This window comes from Puma concolor, chromosome E1 (assembly GCF_028749965.1).
Source record: "Puma concolor isolate L17-30 chromosome E1, mPumCon1.1.hap2, whole genome shotgun sequence".
NCBI lineage: Eukaryota > Metazoa > Chordata > Mammalia > Carnivora > Felidae > Puma > Puma concolor.
The window spans coordinates 39,855,713-39,870,846 of NC_141680.1; the positions used below are offsets into that span (position 1 = coordinate 39,855,713).

General features: G+C 49.9%; 1 protein-coding gene across 3 annotated transcripts in view; it reads right to left on the minus strand.

Moving 5' to 3' along the window:
- PLXDC1 (plexin domain containing 1) overlaps positions 1-15,134 on the minus strand; it is a 62,672-nt gene that overhangs the window by 40,242 nt on the left and 7,296 nt on the right. For all 3 annotated transcript variants that reach the window (XM_086687174.1, XM_086687173.1, XM_086687175.1), the window contains exon 2: positions 14,108-14,286. In XM_086687174.1, the coding sequence (XP_086543300.1) occupies positions 14,108-14,286 (179 nt within the window). The remainder of the gene's footprint in view (positions 1-14,107; positions 14,287-15,134) is intronic.

The window sequence follows — 15,134 nt, forward strand, 5'->3', positions numbered from 1 at the left end:
TTCTTGACTGACTACAGAGGGGAAAGTTTTGATGTAGGAAGTTCACCCGTGACAGAGTTGGATAAATGTTTCCCAACAACCATTCTCTCCTTCTTCCTTTAGAAGCAGAACCTTCCAGGGTTTTTTAATGTTTGCATTTTATTTGTTTTGAGAGAGAAAGAGAGAGCATCTGAGCAGGGGATGGGGCAGAGAGAGAGAGAGAGAGAGAGAGAGAATCCCAAGCAGGCTCCTCACTGTCAGTGCAGAGCCCGACGTGGGGCTCGATCTCACGAATCATGAGATCATGACCTGAGCCAAAATCAAGAGTTGGACGTGTAACGGACTGAGCCGCCCAGGTGCCCCCCCCTTCCAGTTTTCATTAGGCAAATGGCCACCCACCTAAGACTATGTTTCCTAGCCCTCCTTTCAGTTAAGTGTGGCTACATGACAATGTCTGGCTGGCCGATGGAAGACCAGGAGGATGCTTGTCCTCAGTAGGAAAGGGGGGCCATCTTGGACCACAACACAGAAGACATAAGTTGTCGAGGGGAGAACAGCAAGATAGAGGGAAGCTGGGTCCCCAACACCACGGAGATGCTATGTCAAGCCTGCTTACTTATGCTCACACTATTACATGTGGGAGAAGAATAAACTCTCGTGCCCAAGTCCATCATCAGTTGAGCATTTATTAAAATAGCTGAATGTCGGGGCGCGTGGGTGGCGCAGTCGGTTGAGCGTCCGACTTCAGCCGGGTCACGGTCTCGCGGTCCGTGAGTTCGAGCCCCGCGTCGGGCTCTGGTCTGATGGCTCGGAGCCTGGAGCCTGTTTCCGATTCTGTGTCTCCCTCTCTCTCTGCCCCTCCCCCGTTCGTGCTCTGTCTCTCTCTGTCCCAAAAATAAATAAAAAATGTTGAAAAAAAAATTTTTTTTAAATAGCTGAATGTGTATCCTAATTAATACAAGCAAGGTCCTAAGCAGCCTCCCCAGGCAGGCCAGACTGCAGGCTTCTTCACTGTAATCCATACACACACGTCTCTCAAAAAGGATTTAGAGACCGTGCTTGGCAGTGAACTTGCCCCAGGAGTTCACCCGGTTCGGGCCTGTCACTGACTTGCGGTCTGTGGGGAAGTCCCACTACCCCTGAGGGCGGCCCTCCAGACACTGTGGACTGCAGGCTAGAAGCCATGACAGTGGTGGCCTGACCTCACAGAGGGTCGGGGGCATAGCCTGAGCCAGATGACTTGGCAAGCCCACCAAAGAGAACTGTTTCCTTGAAAAGCCCCGCTCCGCAATCCACATTCGTTCTGGGAGGCGGCATGATGTAGATTTCAAACATTCTTGGTCATGAAATCCTTTCTTCCAATTAATCTTCCGTGGAAACTTAATACATGCATCACATCAAAGTACGGCCATTCTGGGGGAAGGAAAGAAGGGCCTGGAGCCCGGCCTGCTGTGCGACTTCCTTCTCCACCACCCTCCATTCCATGGCAGTCCATGCAGGAAGCACCTCTGCGAACCCTTAGGGTTCCACGGGGTGCACTTTGAAAACCACTGCTCCGGAAAAAAAAAAAGAAAAGAAAAGAAAAGAAAAGAAAAGAAAAGAAAAGAAAAGAAAAGAAAAGAAAAGAAAAGAAAAGGAAAGGAAACCACTGCTCTAGGATCAAGTGCAGGGTCTGCGGAGTCAGACGGACCCAAGTTCAAAAGCTGGCTCCACTACACAGTAGCTGGTGCCGAACGTTACTCTCCTCTCTGAGCTTCAGTCCCTCGTCAGTAACGTCGTTCACAGACTTCTTGAAAGGATTAGACACAACACATCAATGTGAAGCTCTTAGCCCAGTGCCTGGTCCACAGTAGGTGCTTGCTAAGTAGGAGCTATTACGATGATTTTGTGGGACGTTTCCAAGACAGGTTTTCATCGTGGAGGCTGCCTCCTCAAAACCAACCCCGGCTCCATCCTAAACGTCCGCTGTTACAATGTCTCTTCTGCCTCAATTATTCATGCCTGGAGCCGGCCAGGCACTTCATTTCTGACAGCGGGACAGCATTTACCTTGGCTGAGCTCAAGACGTTTCTGGACAGGAACTCCGGCTAAGCTGTCACCATCGACCCATCAAATGCCAGCCAACTGGCAGGTGAAAATGCTGGGGCAGGCAACCAAGGGCACCCTGCGGGGCCTGCCGGAGAGGCCTGGCCAGCCAGGCTTGTCAGGACGGTGCTCCAGGCAGCTGGGTCCAACCCAGGAGGTGCTGGTGGGATTACTGGGGGAGGGAGCATCCCGTTCACTGCCACCCCCATTCCATGAAGCCTTATGAGACCCCAGAATGTTTTTCTAGATCCCTGCTGCTCAAAATATGCCCCACGGACCAGCAGCATTTGCATTACCTGGGAGCACATTGGAAATGCAGAATCCTAGGCCCCAACCCCAAACCTGCTGGGTCAAAATCCTAATTTGAACAAGCTTATCAGGGGATTCTTTTGCACAATAAAGCTGAAAATCACTTGTCTAGAAGCACCCCCTGTCTGGACCAATATGCCACTCATTCTCCACAATGAGATAGTGGTTAAATCCTTGGACTCCAAAGGCAGAAAGACCTGGGTTCTTGTCCTGGCTCTGTCACTCATGAGCTCTGCAACGTTGGGCAAGCTCTTCACCTCTCTGTTCCAAGACAGTATTAGAAACATTTGCCTCCTGGGCGGTAGGTGGGTGAATTAAACGTAAGGCCATAGAATGAGGTCTGCACTCAGGAAGGGCTCCTATAACATCACCTGTTATTCTTATTTTCCCTTGCCTCGTGTATCCACATAATAACCTCTATTTGCCCTCTGGAGGTATTCGAGCCTCAGGTTGAAATAAACCCGCACAGAACACTTGTCACCACAGAAGCGCAGAAAGCCCTGGAAAGGGAGGGACCCAGGCCGGACAAAAGGGCACTGGCATCAGTACTGAGGGCCTAGTGTAAAGAGGTGTCAGGATGGACGAGGCTGACCTAGGGAGGCCCTGGAAGTGGGGGGTTGGACCAGACTCAGAAAGAGGGTACGGACCAGCTTTCTAGACAAAGCATTTCTTTTTTTTTTTTTTTTTTTTTTAATTTTTTTTTTCAACGTTTATTTATTTTTGGGACAGAGAGAGACAGAGCATGAACGGGGGAGGGGCAGAGAGAGAGGGAGACACAGAATCGGAAACAGGCTCCAGGCTCCGAGCCATCAGCCCAGAGCCCGACGCGGGGCTCGAACTCACGGACCGTGAGATCGTGACCTGGCTGAAGTCGGACGCTTAACCGACTGCGCCACCCAGGCGCCCCTAGACAAAGCATTTCTTAATGCCCCCAACGCTTCTTGGAAATGGAAGAATCATCTTATCCTGGCTCTGACTCAACATGTGGGCTGTGGGAGAAGTATCAGCCAACCCAAGGTTTTGACGGCATAAATATGTATCATACAACCACACAGAATTAGGACAAGGAAAAACAAAAGCAAAAACAGACTCCCCCATCCCTCATCTGTCCCACGCTGGCATATCTCCTTCTCGTCTTTTCTATGTGTATATAATTTCACACGGTTATAATCCTGCTGATCATCCAATTGTGTGGCCTGCTTCCGCCAGGTTTCATGAATACCTAGAGCAGTTTTTGATGTTGAACGTGATCTTTTAACCATCATTTATAACAGCTCCCTGGCCATCTACTCAGAAGAAAACCCACAATTTTCCTAACTATTTCTCTATCGTTGGGCATTTTGGTAGCTTCTAATTCTTACGCTCTCATAAATACTCCTGTGATTAATTTCTTTTTTTAATGTTTATTTATTTATTTTGAGAGAGAGAGAGAGAGAGCACAAGGAGGGGCAGAGAGAGATGGAGAGAAAAAATCCCAAGCAGGCTCCTCACGGTCAGTGCAGAGCCTGACGTGGGGCTCCAACTCACAAACTGCGAGATCATGACCTGAACTGAAGTCTGGACACTTAACCGACTGAATCCCCCAGGTGCCCCTCCTGTGACGAATTTATTGATGTACTTTCCACATCCAGGATTGTTTTCCCTGCTTGAAAGCGTTTGGCACAAAGCAGTGCTTCTCAAACCTTGATGTGCATACAAATCACCCGAGAATCAAATTCTGATTCCATAGGGTCCAAGTTCCTGCGTTTCTTTTCCCTTTCTTTCTTTCTTTCTTTCTTTCTTTCTTTCTTTCTTTCTTTCTTTCTTTCTTTCTTTAAATTTTTTTAAGCAATCTACACCCAATGTGGGGCTCAAACTCATAACCCCAAAACCAAGAGTCGCATGATCCACCAACTGAGCCAGCCTGGTACCCCTAGGCTCCCAGGTGCTGCCGACGCTACTGGTCCCCCACCATACTTTGAGTAGTGAGGATACGAGGCATAGCACCTGAAGTTTCAAGGCCAGGAAATCCTCTTTTGTTGCTAGCATACTGGTTTTGTAGTTCCAGGTAAGATCTGGGGGGAAAGCACTACCTTTTCCACCCCCTACCTTTCTGGTTAACCTTCTCAAGAAATTAACTCACCCAATTTTTATAACAATTCCATGAGCCATTCTCAGTCCCATCTTGTAGATGAGGAAACTGAGGGGGTGCCTGGGTGGTTCAGTCGGTTAAGCATCTCATGAGTTTGAGCCCCACGTCGGGCGCTGTGCTGACAGCTCAGAGCCTGGAGCCTGCCTCGGATTCTGTGTCTCCCTCTCTCCCTGCCCCTCCCCACTCACGTTCTGCTTCTCTCTCTCTCAAAAATAAATAAACATAAAAAAAAAACAACTTTTTTTTAATAGATGAGAAAACTGAGGTTTAGAGCGATGATGTGGCAAGGATACCTAGTACGTACCGTCCCTGGGACCACAGTAGGTTGACCAGCCATCCTAGTTCACCTGGTGACTGGGATCTCCCAGGATGTTGAAAGTTCATTGCTAAAACCAAGACCATTCTGGGAAAACCAAGATGACTGGTCACCTAGACCAGGGCCTAATTCAGAGTCAGCTAATGTTTATCATTCCTGCCCCTGTGCCAGGCCCCGAATGTAGAGTCTTGTAGAACACCTTTGCAATTACATTTAGACAATAGCATCCTCATTTGACAATGAAGTGAGGTTAAGAAATCTGCCCAAGACAAAAACACAACCCAATTAAAAAATGGGCAAAGCAGGGGCACCTGGGTGGCTCAGTTGGTTAAGGGGCTGGCTTTTGGTTTCAGCTCAGGTCATGATCTTACGGTTCACGAGTTCAAGCCCTGAGTCGGGCTATGCGCTGACAGCATGGAGCCTGCTTGGGATTCTCTCTCCCTCTCTCTGCTCTTCTCCCGCTTGTGCCTGTGCACACACGTGCGCACAAATGCTCTCTCTCTCAAAATAAATAAATAAACTTTTTTAAAAAAAGAATAATTTTTTTTAAATGAGCAAAGAGGCAAAGGAGACATTTTTCTGAAGAAGATATACAAATGGACAACAAGCACGTGGAAAGATGTTTAACATCATTAGTCATTCAGGAAACACGAAGCAAAACCACGATGAGATACCACCTCTTACACCCCCTAGGATATTATAATTTTAAAAAAGAAAGAAAGAAAGAAAATAACAAGTGTTAGCAAGGGTGTGGAGGATTTGAAACCCTCATACATTGCTGGTGGGAATGTAAAATGGCTCAGCTACTATGGAAACCAATTTGGAGATTCCTCAAAAAAAACGTTAAACATAGAATTACCATTTGACCAGCAATTCCGCTCCTAGGTACATGGCCCAAATAGTTGAAAACAGGTCCTCAAAGAAATACATGGCCACATGTTCACAGCAGTACTATTCACAACAGCCAAAAGGCAGAAACAGCCCAAGTGTCTATCAACAAATGAATGAATAATCAACAAATGAATGAATAAAAAATTATGGTCTATCTGGACAATGGAATATTATTCAGCCATAAAATAGATGTAGACGTGAAAACATCATGCTAGGTGAAGGACACCAGACACAAAAGGTCATACATCATATGATCTCATTTATATGTGAAACATCCAGAATAGGTAAATCTATAGAAACAGAACACAGGTTGGTGGTTGTGAGGGAACGAAGGGACAGGGTTTAAATGGTACAGTATCTCCTTTTGGGGTGATGAAAATGTTCAGGAAGTAGATAATGATTGCACAACATTGTGAATGTATTAAATGCATTTCACTTAAAAGTGGTTAATTTTATGCTATGTAAATCTCACCTCAACAAGAAGGAAAGAAAGAAACCAACCAACCAACCAACCAGCCAACCAACCAACCAAAAAATCTACCTAAGGGAAAGGAAAAGGGTCAACAAGACTAATCTTTGTGGGAGATGGACGTCCTGGGTCTGAGCAACCAGGATTGGTCCTTGGCACCCGTACTGAGCCTGGAAGCGGGTGGGTGGGGAGATGACAGGATCAGAGAACTCATCATGTGCCTCGCATTTTGCTCTAAATTTTGCTTTAAATCTCACCCTAATAAGATCAGTATCTACTACCCCATTTGGGAAATTTGAAACTAGTAGGGGTTTGCAGGGGCTCCCAATGCCGGTTCATTAACTGAGGGGGTAAGCATCCAGCCCAGGGTCAGGCAGCTGGAACACGATTGGGGGCCGGGACTGCTGGACCGCTTCCACAGTGCTGGAGATGAGATGTCTGGGCTCCACACACCCCCTCCCAAACACCCCTTCTTCCTACAAAATCTTTTTTTTATTTTTTTTTTTTATTTTTTTTCAACGTTTTTTATTTATTTTTGGGACAGAGAGAGACAGAGCATGAACGGGGGAGGGGCAGAGAGAGAGGGAGACACAGAATCGGAAACAGGCTCCAGGCTCCGAGCCATCAGCCCAGAGCCCGACGCGGGGCTCAAACTCACGGAGCGCGAGATCGTGACCTGGCTGAAGTCGGACGCTTAACCGACTGCGCCACCCAGGCGCCCCTATCCTATAAAATCTCTTATCTTGTCTCTTCATGACCTTCCCCTCCCTCCACCCACCTCACACACTACTCTCAGAATTCTCCCAGTACTGGCCTCCTCGCCTCATCCCCTCCCCTGGCCCACCATAGTGCGGTCCTTCCGTGAGCACTGCTTGTTCTTCAGGCGTCTGTGCTATGAGTCTGTCTGTGCCGTCTCCTCCAGGCCCTTCGATCTGGGGAGGAGGCCTTCTAGAAGTCTCCTTTTGGAAACTCTGTCCTTTGAGAGGTTGTAAAAACCAGGCATGTGGGGCGCCTGGGTGGCGCAGTCGGTTAAGCGGCCGACTTCAGCCAGGTCACGATCTCGCGGTCCGTGAGTTCGAGCCCCGCGTCGGGCGCTGGGCTGATGGCTCAGAGCCTGGAGCCTGTTTCTGATTCTGTGTCTCCCTCTCTCTCTGCCCCTCCCCCGTTCATGCTCTGTCTCTCTCTGTCCCAAAAAAATAAATAAACGTTAAAAAAAAAATTAAAAAAAAAAAAAAAAAAAAACCAGGCATGTATTGCACTCGTTTGTCCCTCTTGCTGTCCACTGTCTCAAACCACATGGTGCCTGCCTGGCTGCAGGGTCTCTCAGCATTCTTAGGCCCACCACGGTGGGGAAAGAGCAGGGAAGTTTTACTTGGGCCAGAGAGGAGAGGAACTTAGGGAAGCCGGGCCATAGGGAAGCCCGGAGCGAGGGGATGGAGCTCTTCCTATCATGGAGAGAACTATTCAGTTACAGGGGAACCTCCAAATCTGGATGTTCTCAAGCTTGGTTCCTCCCAAACTCTGGCCTAGATCCGAAACACAGAACCAAGAAAACCCTGCACTATGACTGGAAATCCCCAGGCTGGAAAAGGAATTTTGTCCAAGGCCTCCCCTTTCCAGCCTCTCAGAATAAACTGTGTCACAAGCCAGGGTCTCTGACTTAGCACTATGGCTTCCCCAAACCCCACCCTACCCCCTCCAAAAACAGTTCCCAGGGTTCCAGGGCCTCAGAATTGGTCTTTGTGGAAAATCTGTGGAAACCTGGTCTAGAAAAGAGTCCTATTTCCACCGGGACGTGGTGGTAGTGTGGGCGTGAGAAGAAAATCTAAGGAGAGGGCTCTGGTCAGGGCCCTTGGGCCTGCCAGCTCGCCCTGGGAGGGCTGGCTGGAGGCCTCAAGGCCTCAAAGAGAGACAGTCGGAGTTGGAAGGAGCACTGTGTGAGGTGGCCAGGCCGGGGATGCTGGGCAGAAGGGATTGAGCAGAGGACGCCCATCAGGGAGGCTGGGCAGAGGGGCTGGGTAGGAGGGCTGGTTAGAGGTCTGGGCAGGGATCTGGGGAGAAGGGGTTGGGCCGGAGGGGGCAAGACAGGAAGACGGTCAGAGAGACCGGGCAGGGAAGGTCTGGGATGGGGGCTGGGCAGAAGGCCCGAGCAAGAAGGGAAGCCCACGGCCAGGAGGGTGTACTGAGGAACAACGAAGGAAGATGAGAGGCCTCTGGGGTGGGTGTGTGGGGCAGCAAAGGGAATGAAAGCCCACCTGCCAGGCCCTTGGCCCCTTGATATGGCCCCAGAGCAGAGGCATGAAGCAGGCTGTGATATAGAGAAGTAGCAAAATGCTTTCCTGTTGAGGCTCAAGAAACCCTTTTAAAACAGACCAAACCAAATTAGCTGAAATATCTTCTTCCTACCACTCCCCTCTCGCCCAGCCCTTTGCCACCAAGCCATTGTCTAGATCGGGTCTCCTCCAGCCAAGCAGACCCCAGCTCTCAGGGTCACTGAGCAGAGATTCAGGAGAAGCGGGTGTCTCTGGGGCCCTCTGCTGGGCCCCTGCGTGGCTGAGGCTGCCCCACTGTCCAGGGCAGGGTGGGCACAGAGCCTGGACAGGGATGGGAGGGGGGCCTTGAGGCCTGGCTGTGCTGAAAGGGGTGGTCCTCAGTGTCCCCCATCAAACACCGCCCGGCGCAAGGCCTAGTGGGTTCCGGGCAGAGTTGGGAATGGAGTGGAGGCCGCCCTGAAGCCCAGTTGGGTGGCGGCTGTATGCACACATGTTCTGGAGTGTGTAAGCACTGCCATTCTCTCATGTGTGTGGGAATCCAAGAACCAGTAGAGTTGGAGTCCTTGGAAGCACTGAGTCCAAGGACAGACCCCAACTCAACCTCTTCTCTTCTACAGTCCCGTCTTCCGAGGTCTCTGGGGATGGAGAAATCCCTACTTCCTCTGTTCCTCCAAAGGAGGAGCTCCTCCTGTGTGCCAGGCACTGACAGCTCGGTCCTCAAAGTCTCGGGTCTCGTGGTGCTTCCATTCCAGGCAGAGGACGGGCAATATAAACAAATAAATAGATAATTCGGTGCAGGAAGTGACAAGTTCTATGGAGAAAAACAGTCTATTCCCTCTGCAGCAGTCACAGCCCTGCAGCTGTTAGAACACAGCCAGAGTCAGAGCCTTCTCTAGACCAGGCTAAATGCCCACGGGCTTCTTCAACCATTCTGGACTCCCCTGGTTTCTAGATGGCCATCTCATAGGGGGCACAAGCCCTCCAGCTTTATGGTCAGGTCAAGAAATACCTCCATAGGACCTCCAGAGCCCCAGCACTGGTGCCCGGATTTCTGTGGGTTTCCGTGAACACAGCCAGCTTTCCCACCTCCACCCTTGGCAGCTACTTTACACTCCTGACTCATCCCCAGCCCACAAGCAGTGAGGAGCCCCACAACTTTTCCTCATGAAGTGCTGCTAAGCCACATCTCTCCCACCTTATTTTAAACGAAAGTGCCAGGATTTATATTTATCCTGGTAGTTTCATCTGGCGTGAAGCCGACAATCACTCAGCCTGCCAAGGCAGGCTTCCGGGTCCCAGTCTGACATCTGAACCCACTTCCAGCTAAGGTAGAAGTCTGATCCTCCCGTCTTGCCGGCAGAGCTGGGCACAGCCCCCCGGGGCAGTCAAAGGGGTTTCCTGCCGGGGGGGGGGGGGGACCTTGCTCCTTCCCAAGGTCTCTAGATGTGTGGCTGTCGAGGGGGCCACAACGCTCCCGGGATGGGGGAAGTCATGTAGTCAAGTATAGCCACGTGGTACCTGGGAAAGCTTCAGGTGCTGGTGGTCGTTCTAGCAACTACTTTCAAAACTGGCTTGAAATATTACAGATCAGAAGTCCCCACATCTAGATGGCCATCAGGATCACATGGGAACTTTTAAAGGAACAAATTCCCAGTCTCCATCTCCAACATTTCTGAACCAGTCCAGGGTGGAGCCCGAGAATTTCTGTTGTTTTTTAAGTTCTGGGGTTATTGAATCCATACCGGCTCTTAAGGATCCCCACTGCCCTTTCTGACTCCCCACAGACAATTGCTTCCAGAAGTCTGCCTCTTTGTGGCTCTCTTCTGCAAGGGCCTCTCTGCATGGACTGGGACATGGCCCTTTGACCATGGTGTCTGGCCAAGAACAAGTATCAGTTCTTTAACTAATGGCCCAGCAAAGCTGGGGCGGGGGTGGGGGAGTGGGGAAGGGTGTCCAGGACCCCTTACATCTCTCCTGCCTTGGTCTTCCACCCCATCACCCCACCATGGCTCCTTGGTTCTAGAGGATGGAGAAGACAAGGCACAATGGGAAGTGAGTTGGGACTTTGTTCTCTGAGGTTCTACCAGGTTCCACCTCAAAGATTAGGTGAGGCGGTGAGGCCCTGACCTCAGGTATAACGCTTAAGTTGGCACTAACAAACCCAGTCGTCAAGAGAGAGGAAATTTTAAATATACATATTTTTAAGTTTATTTATTTATGTTGAGAGAGAGAGAGAGAGCACATATAGGTATGTGAGCAGGGTAGGCTGCAGAGAGAGAGGGAGAGACAGCATCCCAATCAGGCTCTGTGCCATCAGTGCAGAGCCTGATGCAGGGCTTGATCCCACAAACCATGAGATCACGACCTGAGCCGAAATCAAGAGTTGGATGATTAACCGACGGAGCCACCCAGGCGCCCCAATGTAGAGGATATTTTAAAGCAGTATTTTAAAACAGAAATGAGCTCCAAAAAATCCACGATCGGGGCAACTGCGTGGCTCGGTCGGTTGAGCGTCCGACTTCAGCTCAGGCCATAATCTCGCGTTTCGTGAGTTTGAGCCCCATGTTGGGCTCTGTGCTGACAGCTCAGTGCCTGAAGCCTGCTTCCGATTCTGTCTCCGTCTCTCTCACTCTGCCCCTACCCTCACTATACACTGTCTCTCTGTCTCTCAAATATAAACATTAAAAAAAATTTTTTTTTAATCCATGGTGAACAAAATATCAAAATTATAAATAAAGACAGGATCAGTAATAGTGCCAAGCCTTACGGGAGCCTGAAGTAAAAGGAAAACTAAGTCACAGAAACAATAATGCAGAAGGAGGGAGAGTTTAGAGCATTTATGACTCCGCTCCCTTCCTACCAGGCTGCAAGTTGGCTCTGGTCCCTCTTCAGTCCCCACTGCCACAGCTCTTGGAAGCAGACCCTCTTGCAGAGACAGTCACAGCTCTTGCTGGTTTGGGTAACCACCCTCCCTGCCAGCACAGGTGTAGACGTCTTAATGGCTCCTGCTGCTCTTCCTAAGACACTTTACCATCCCCTGCTGTTTTCTTCACCCTGCCCACTCCTGGGTAAACTGTCCCTGCATTCAACTCCCCCACTAGAAAGCAAGACAGAAAAACAAAGTCAAAAGACAGGAGGGAAGGAAGGGAGGGAGGGAGGGAGGGAGGGAGGAAGGAAGGAAGGAAGGAAGGAAGGAAGGAAGGACGGACAGAGCAGGAAAAAAAATATTTAAAATTTTAAACTATCCTAAGACAGAAAAGATCTTACATCCATGACACAAGAACAGAATGCCTTTTTTTTCCCTAAGGAAAGAAATAATCGGAAAATAATAAAGAGCTCTTAGAAATTAAAAATATGATCAAAGAAAAAAGAATCAGTAACATTCAGAAAATAAAGTTGAGAAAAGTCTCCCAGAAAATGGACCAAAACCAACAAGCAAACCCTGCAAATATACAACAGAAAAGAGAAGTTCAGTGATCGATCCCTGAGATGAACGTTGAATCAAGGAGACCTACAGAAAGAAGGAAATAGGCAGAGAGAAGATTGTCAAAGAAATAAAACAGGAGGACTTGCCAGAACTGGTGGGTGTAAGTCCCAGAGTCAGAGCACATCACTGCACTTCCAGAATGTGGGGGTTACACCCCAAGAGCTTCCAGAGCGGGGAGGGAGCACATATAAACACCAAGAGTAAGAAGGACATCAAACCTCTCAACAGTGACACTGGAAGCCAGAAGATGCCTGCAAACCTCTGAAGGAAAATTATTTTTAATCTAGAATTCTATATTCAGCCAGACCATCAATCAAGTGTAAGGATAGAATAAAGGCATTTTGGGGGCACCCGGGTGGCTCAGCCGGTTAAATGTCTGACTTCAGCTCAGGTCGTGATCTCACGGTTCGTGGGTTCCAGCCCTGTGTCAAGCTCTGTGCTGACAGCTCAAGAGCCCGGAGCCTGCTTCGGATTCTGTGTCTCCCTCTGTCTCTGCCCCACCCCCAATTGTGCTCTGTCTCTCTCAAAAATAAATAAACATTTAAATAACTCAAAATAAAAGAAAAATATGTTTTTTAAAAAAGGCATTTTCAGATATGTGAGTTTTCTAAAGAACGTTCCCTCCTGCGTAACCTTTCTCAGGAAGCTAAACAAACAAGGGGGGCAAGCAGGAAAGACTGAGAGAATAGGGCACCCAACACAGGAGACAGATAAGGGGGTTCCAACCTTGGAGGAGAGGGAGGTCCCACAATGACCGTGGGGTGGGCAGGTGGGCAAGCAGCCAGCCCAGGTTGGAGCAGGACAACAGGAGAGAGGTTTCTGGGGGGTGGGGGGTGGGGGGGGGAAGGACAGGTTGTACCACACCAAAAACTCTATTTAAAGCCAGTAGATATAGGGGCGCCTGGGTGGCGCAGTCGGTTAAGCGTCCGACTTCAGCCAGGTCACGATCTCGCGGTCCGTGAGTTCGAGCCCCGCGTCAGGCTCTGGGCTGATGGCTCAGAGCCTGGAGCCTGTTTCCGATTCTGTGTCTCCCTCTCTCTCTGCCCCTCCCCCGTTCATGCTCTGTCTCTCTCTGTCCCAAAAATAAATAAAACGTTGAAAAAAAATTTTTTTAAAGCCAGTAGATATATAAGAATATATAGCTATGGTAAGTACAGAAAAGTAAACAAACAGGGGGTTGGGGCAAGGATCCAGGAAAAACAAAAACTGTACAAGAAAGTCAACAATAACATTACCCTGCTTGGATTAGTGGTGAACAATATTTACACGATTATCATGATATAAAGCAGAGCAGAGATTTAACAAAAACACTGGCAGTAGAATGACGGTCGAGGGAGTGCATAAAAGGCAAATTTTCATCTACACAACAGGTAGTCAACAGACAATGTCTAAGGGAATTAATCAAGAGGCGGCAGCGTGAGCAAATTACTTAGAAATACGGTGGTAACCCACCGTATATGGTGCATAATATACAAAAACCGTCAGACGCAGGTGCAAACACACGCACACGTGACGACAGATTCACCCCCAGACACAGAGGCCCCCCGTCGGCCTCCCAGAAAGCCCGCTGGAGAGCAGGGCCACACGCTGCAAGGACAGCACCTCCTCTGGGCCTTGACTCTCCCAGCCGGGATGCACCAGCCCCAGAACTGCCCCAGGCAGACGTTTCGTTCTCTCTCTCTCGCTAATTGTCTTCTCTACTCAGTGCCCTGCCCTGAGGCTAAGCAGCCTGAGCCTCTTTGGCCGTTAACCCTTTGGGGCTACAGGGTCTGTAAATGGTGCAGGAATGAGAAGGGAGAGGGGCCTGAGCGGGCAGCTAGATGTGACCAATAATGCCACCTTCATTCAGCTTTTAGTGGAGGCCTCGGGTCACGTAAGAACCCACGGACAGGAAGCCTGTGCACATGCTGTGCATCCTTGAGCAAGTCACCTCACCTCCCTGGGTGCACGAGGAGGTGGGCAATCTATGAAGCTCTGAGATGCGAAGATTTAATGTCCCAGGCTGGGCCCTGCTCTCATGCCCTCCCCTGGGATCCCTCTCTTCATGCCGACAACCAAGGCCAATCCCAAAGGATATGTGATTTGCAGGGCTGACAAGTTTACTCAGGGCACCTGGGGAGTCCCTCACCGCCACTTCCCTCCCCTTCCACGTTCCTCCAGCACTCACCACCACCCTGGTCCCGTTATCTGGCAGTGTGTCAATGGCCAGGGTGCCCCCACCCGGGTCTTGGCTCAGCTGGGTCCTGTCCGACTCTGATGCCTGCCCGGGGCTCTCTCGGGCTCTCCGACTCCATCCCTGCGTGATCCGCTTGGCAGCCCGCCCAGAGCTTCCGCCTGCATCCTGACCTGGGAGAAGGAGACAGTAAACTGAGTCCCGGCAGTCCAGAGTGAAGGTCCAAGCAGGGGAGCAGCCCATTTACTCTGCAGGGGCCCCAGCACCATGCCATCACTGACCGTGGAGACAGCTGCCAGGGCAGGAGACACCCATTGTGCACTGAGCGCCACGTGTCGCCTCCGTGCCACACACTCTGCACACAGCACACCGTTAGACCTCACCCAGCCCTCCGCAGGAGATAAGATGCTCTCCATTTTGCAGACAGGAATCAAGGGCTCACAGAGGTTAAAGAGAGTCACCTGTTGGGTTAGGGAGGGAGATAAGTTCCAAATGTCCAAAGGGGTAGTTATTCTCAACCTCTGCTGCACACAGAATCATTGGAGGAGCTTTAACAATTCCTACTGTCTGGTTCCCACCCCAGAGATCCTGATATAATTGTTCTGTGGTGTGGCCTGGGCGTTAGGATTCTTAAAATAATCCCCAGGGGAGCTTTGGGGAAGCCCTGAACCTAACTCTGTAGACAAGGGTGAGCACCTTTGCTCTGGAACATTCCAAACCAGTTCCTGATTTCTCTGCCAGAAATGGCGCATAATAAGCTCATCTTCCGGGAGACTCCAGGGACTAGAAGTCAGAGAGTAGAGTTCTTTGAGTTCAGGGCTTCTCAACATTAGCACCATTGACATTCTGGACTGGAGAACTCTTGGCTGTGGAGGCTGTCCTGAGCATTGTAACATGTTCAGCAGCATCCCCGGCCTCTGCCCACTAGATTCCAGTAGCACCTCCTCCCAGACTGTGACAATCAAAGATGTCTCCATAGCGGGGACCACTGTGTAGTCCTGTGACTACCTGCAAACACCTT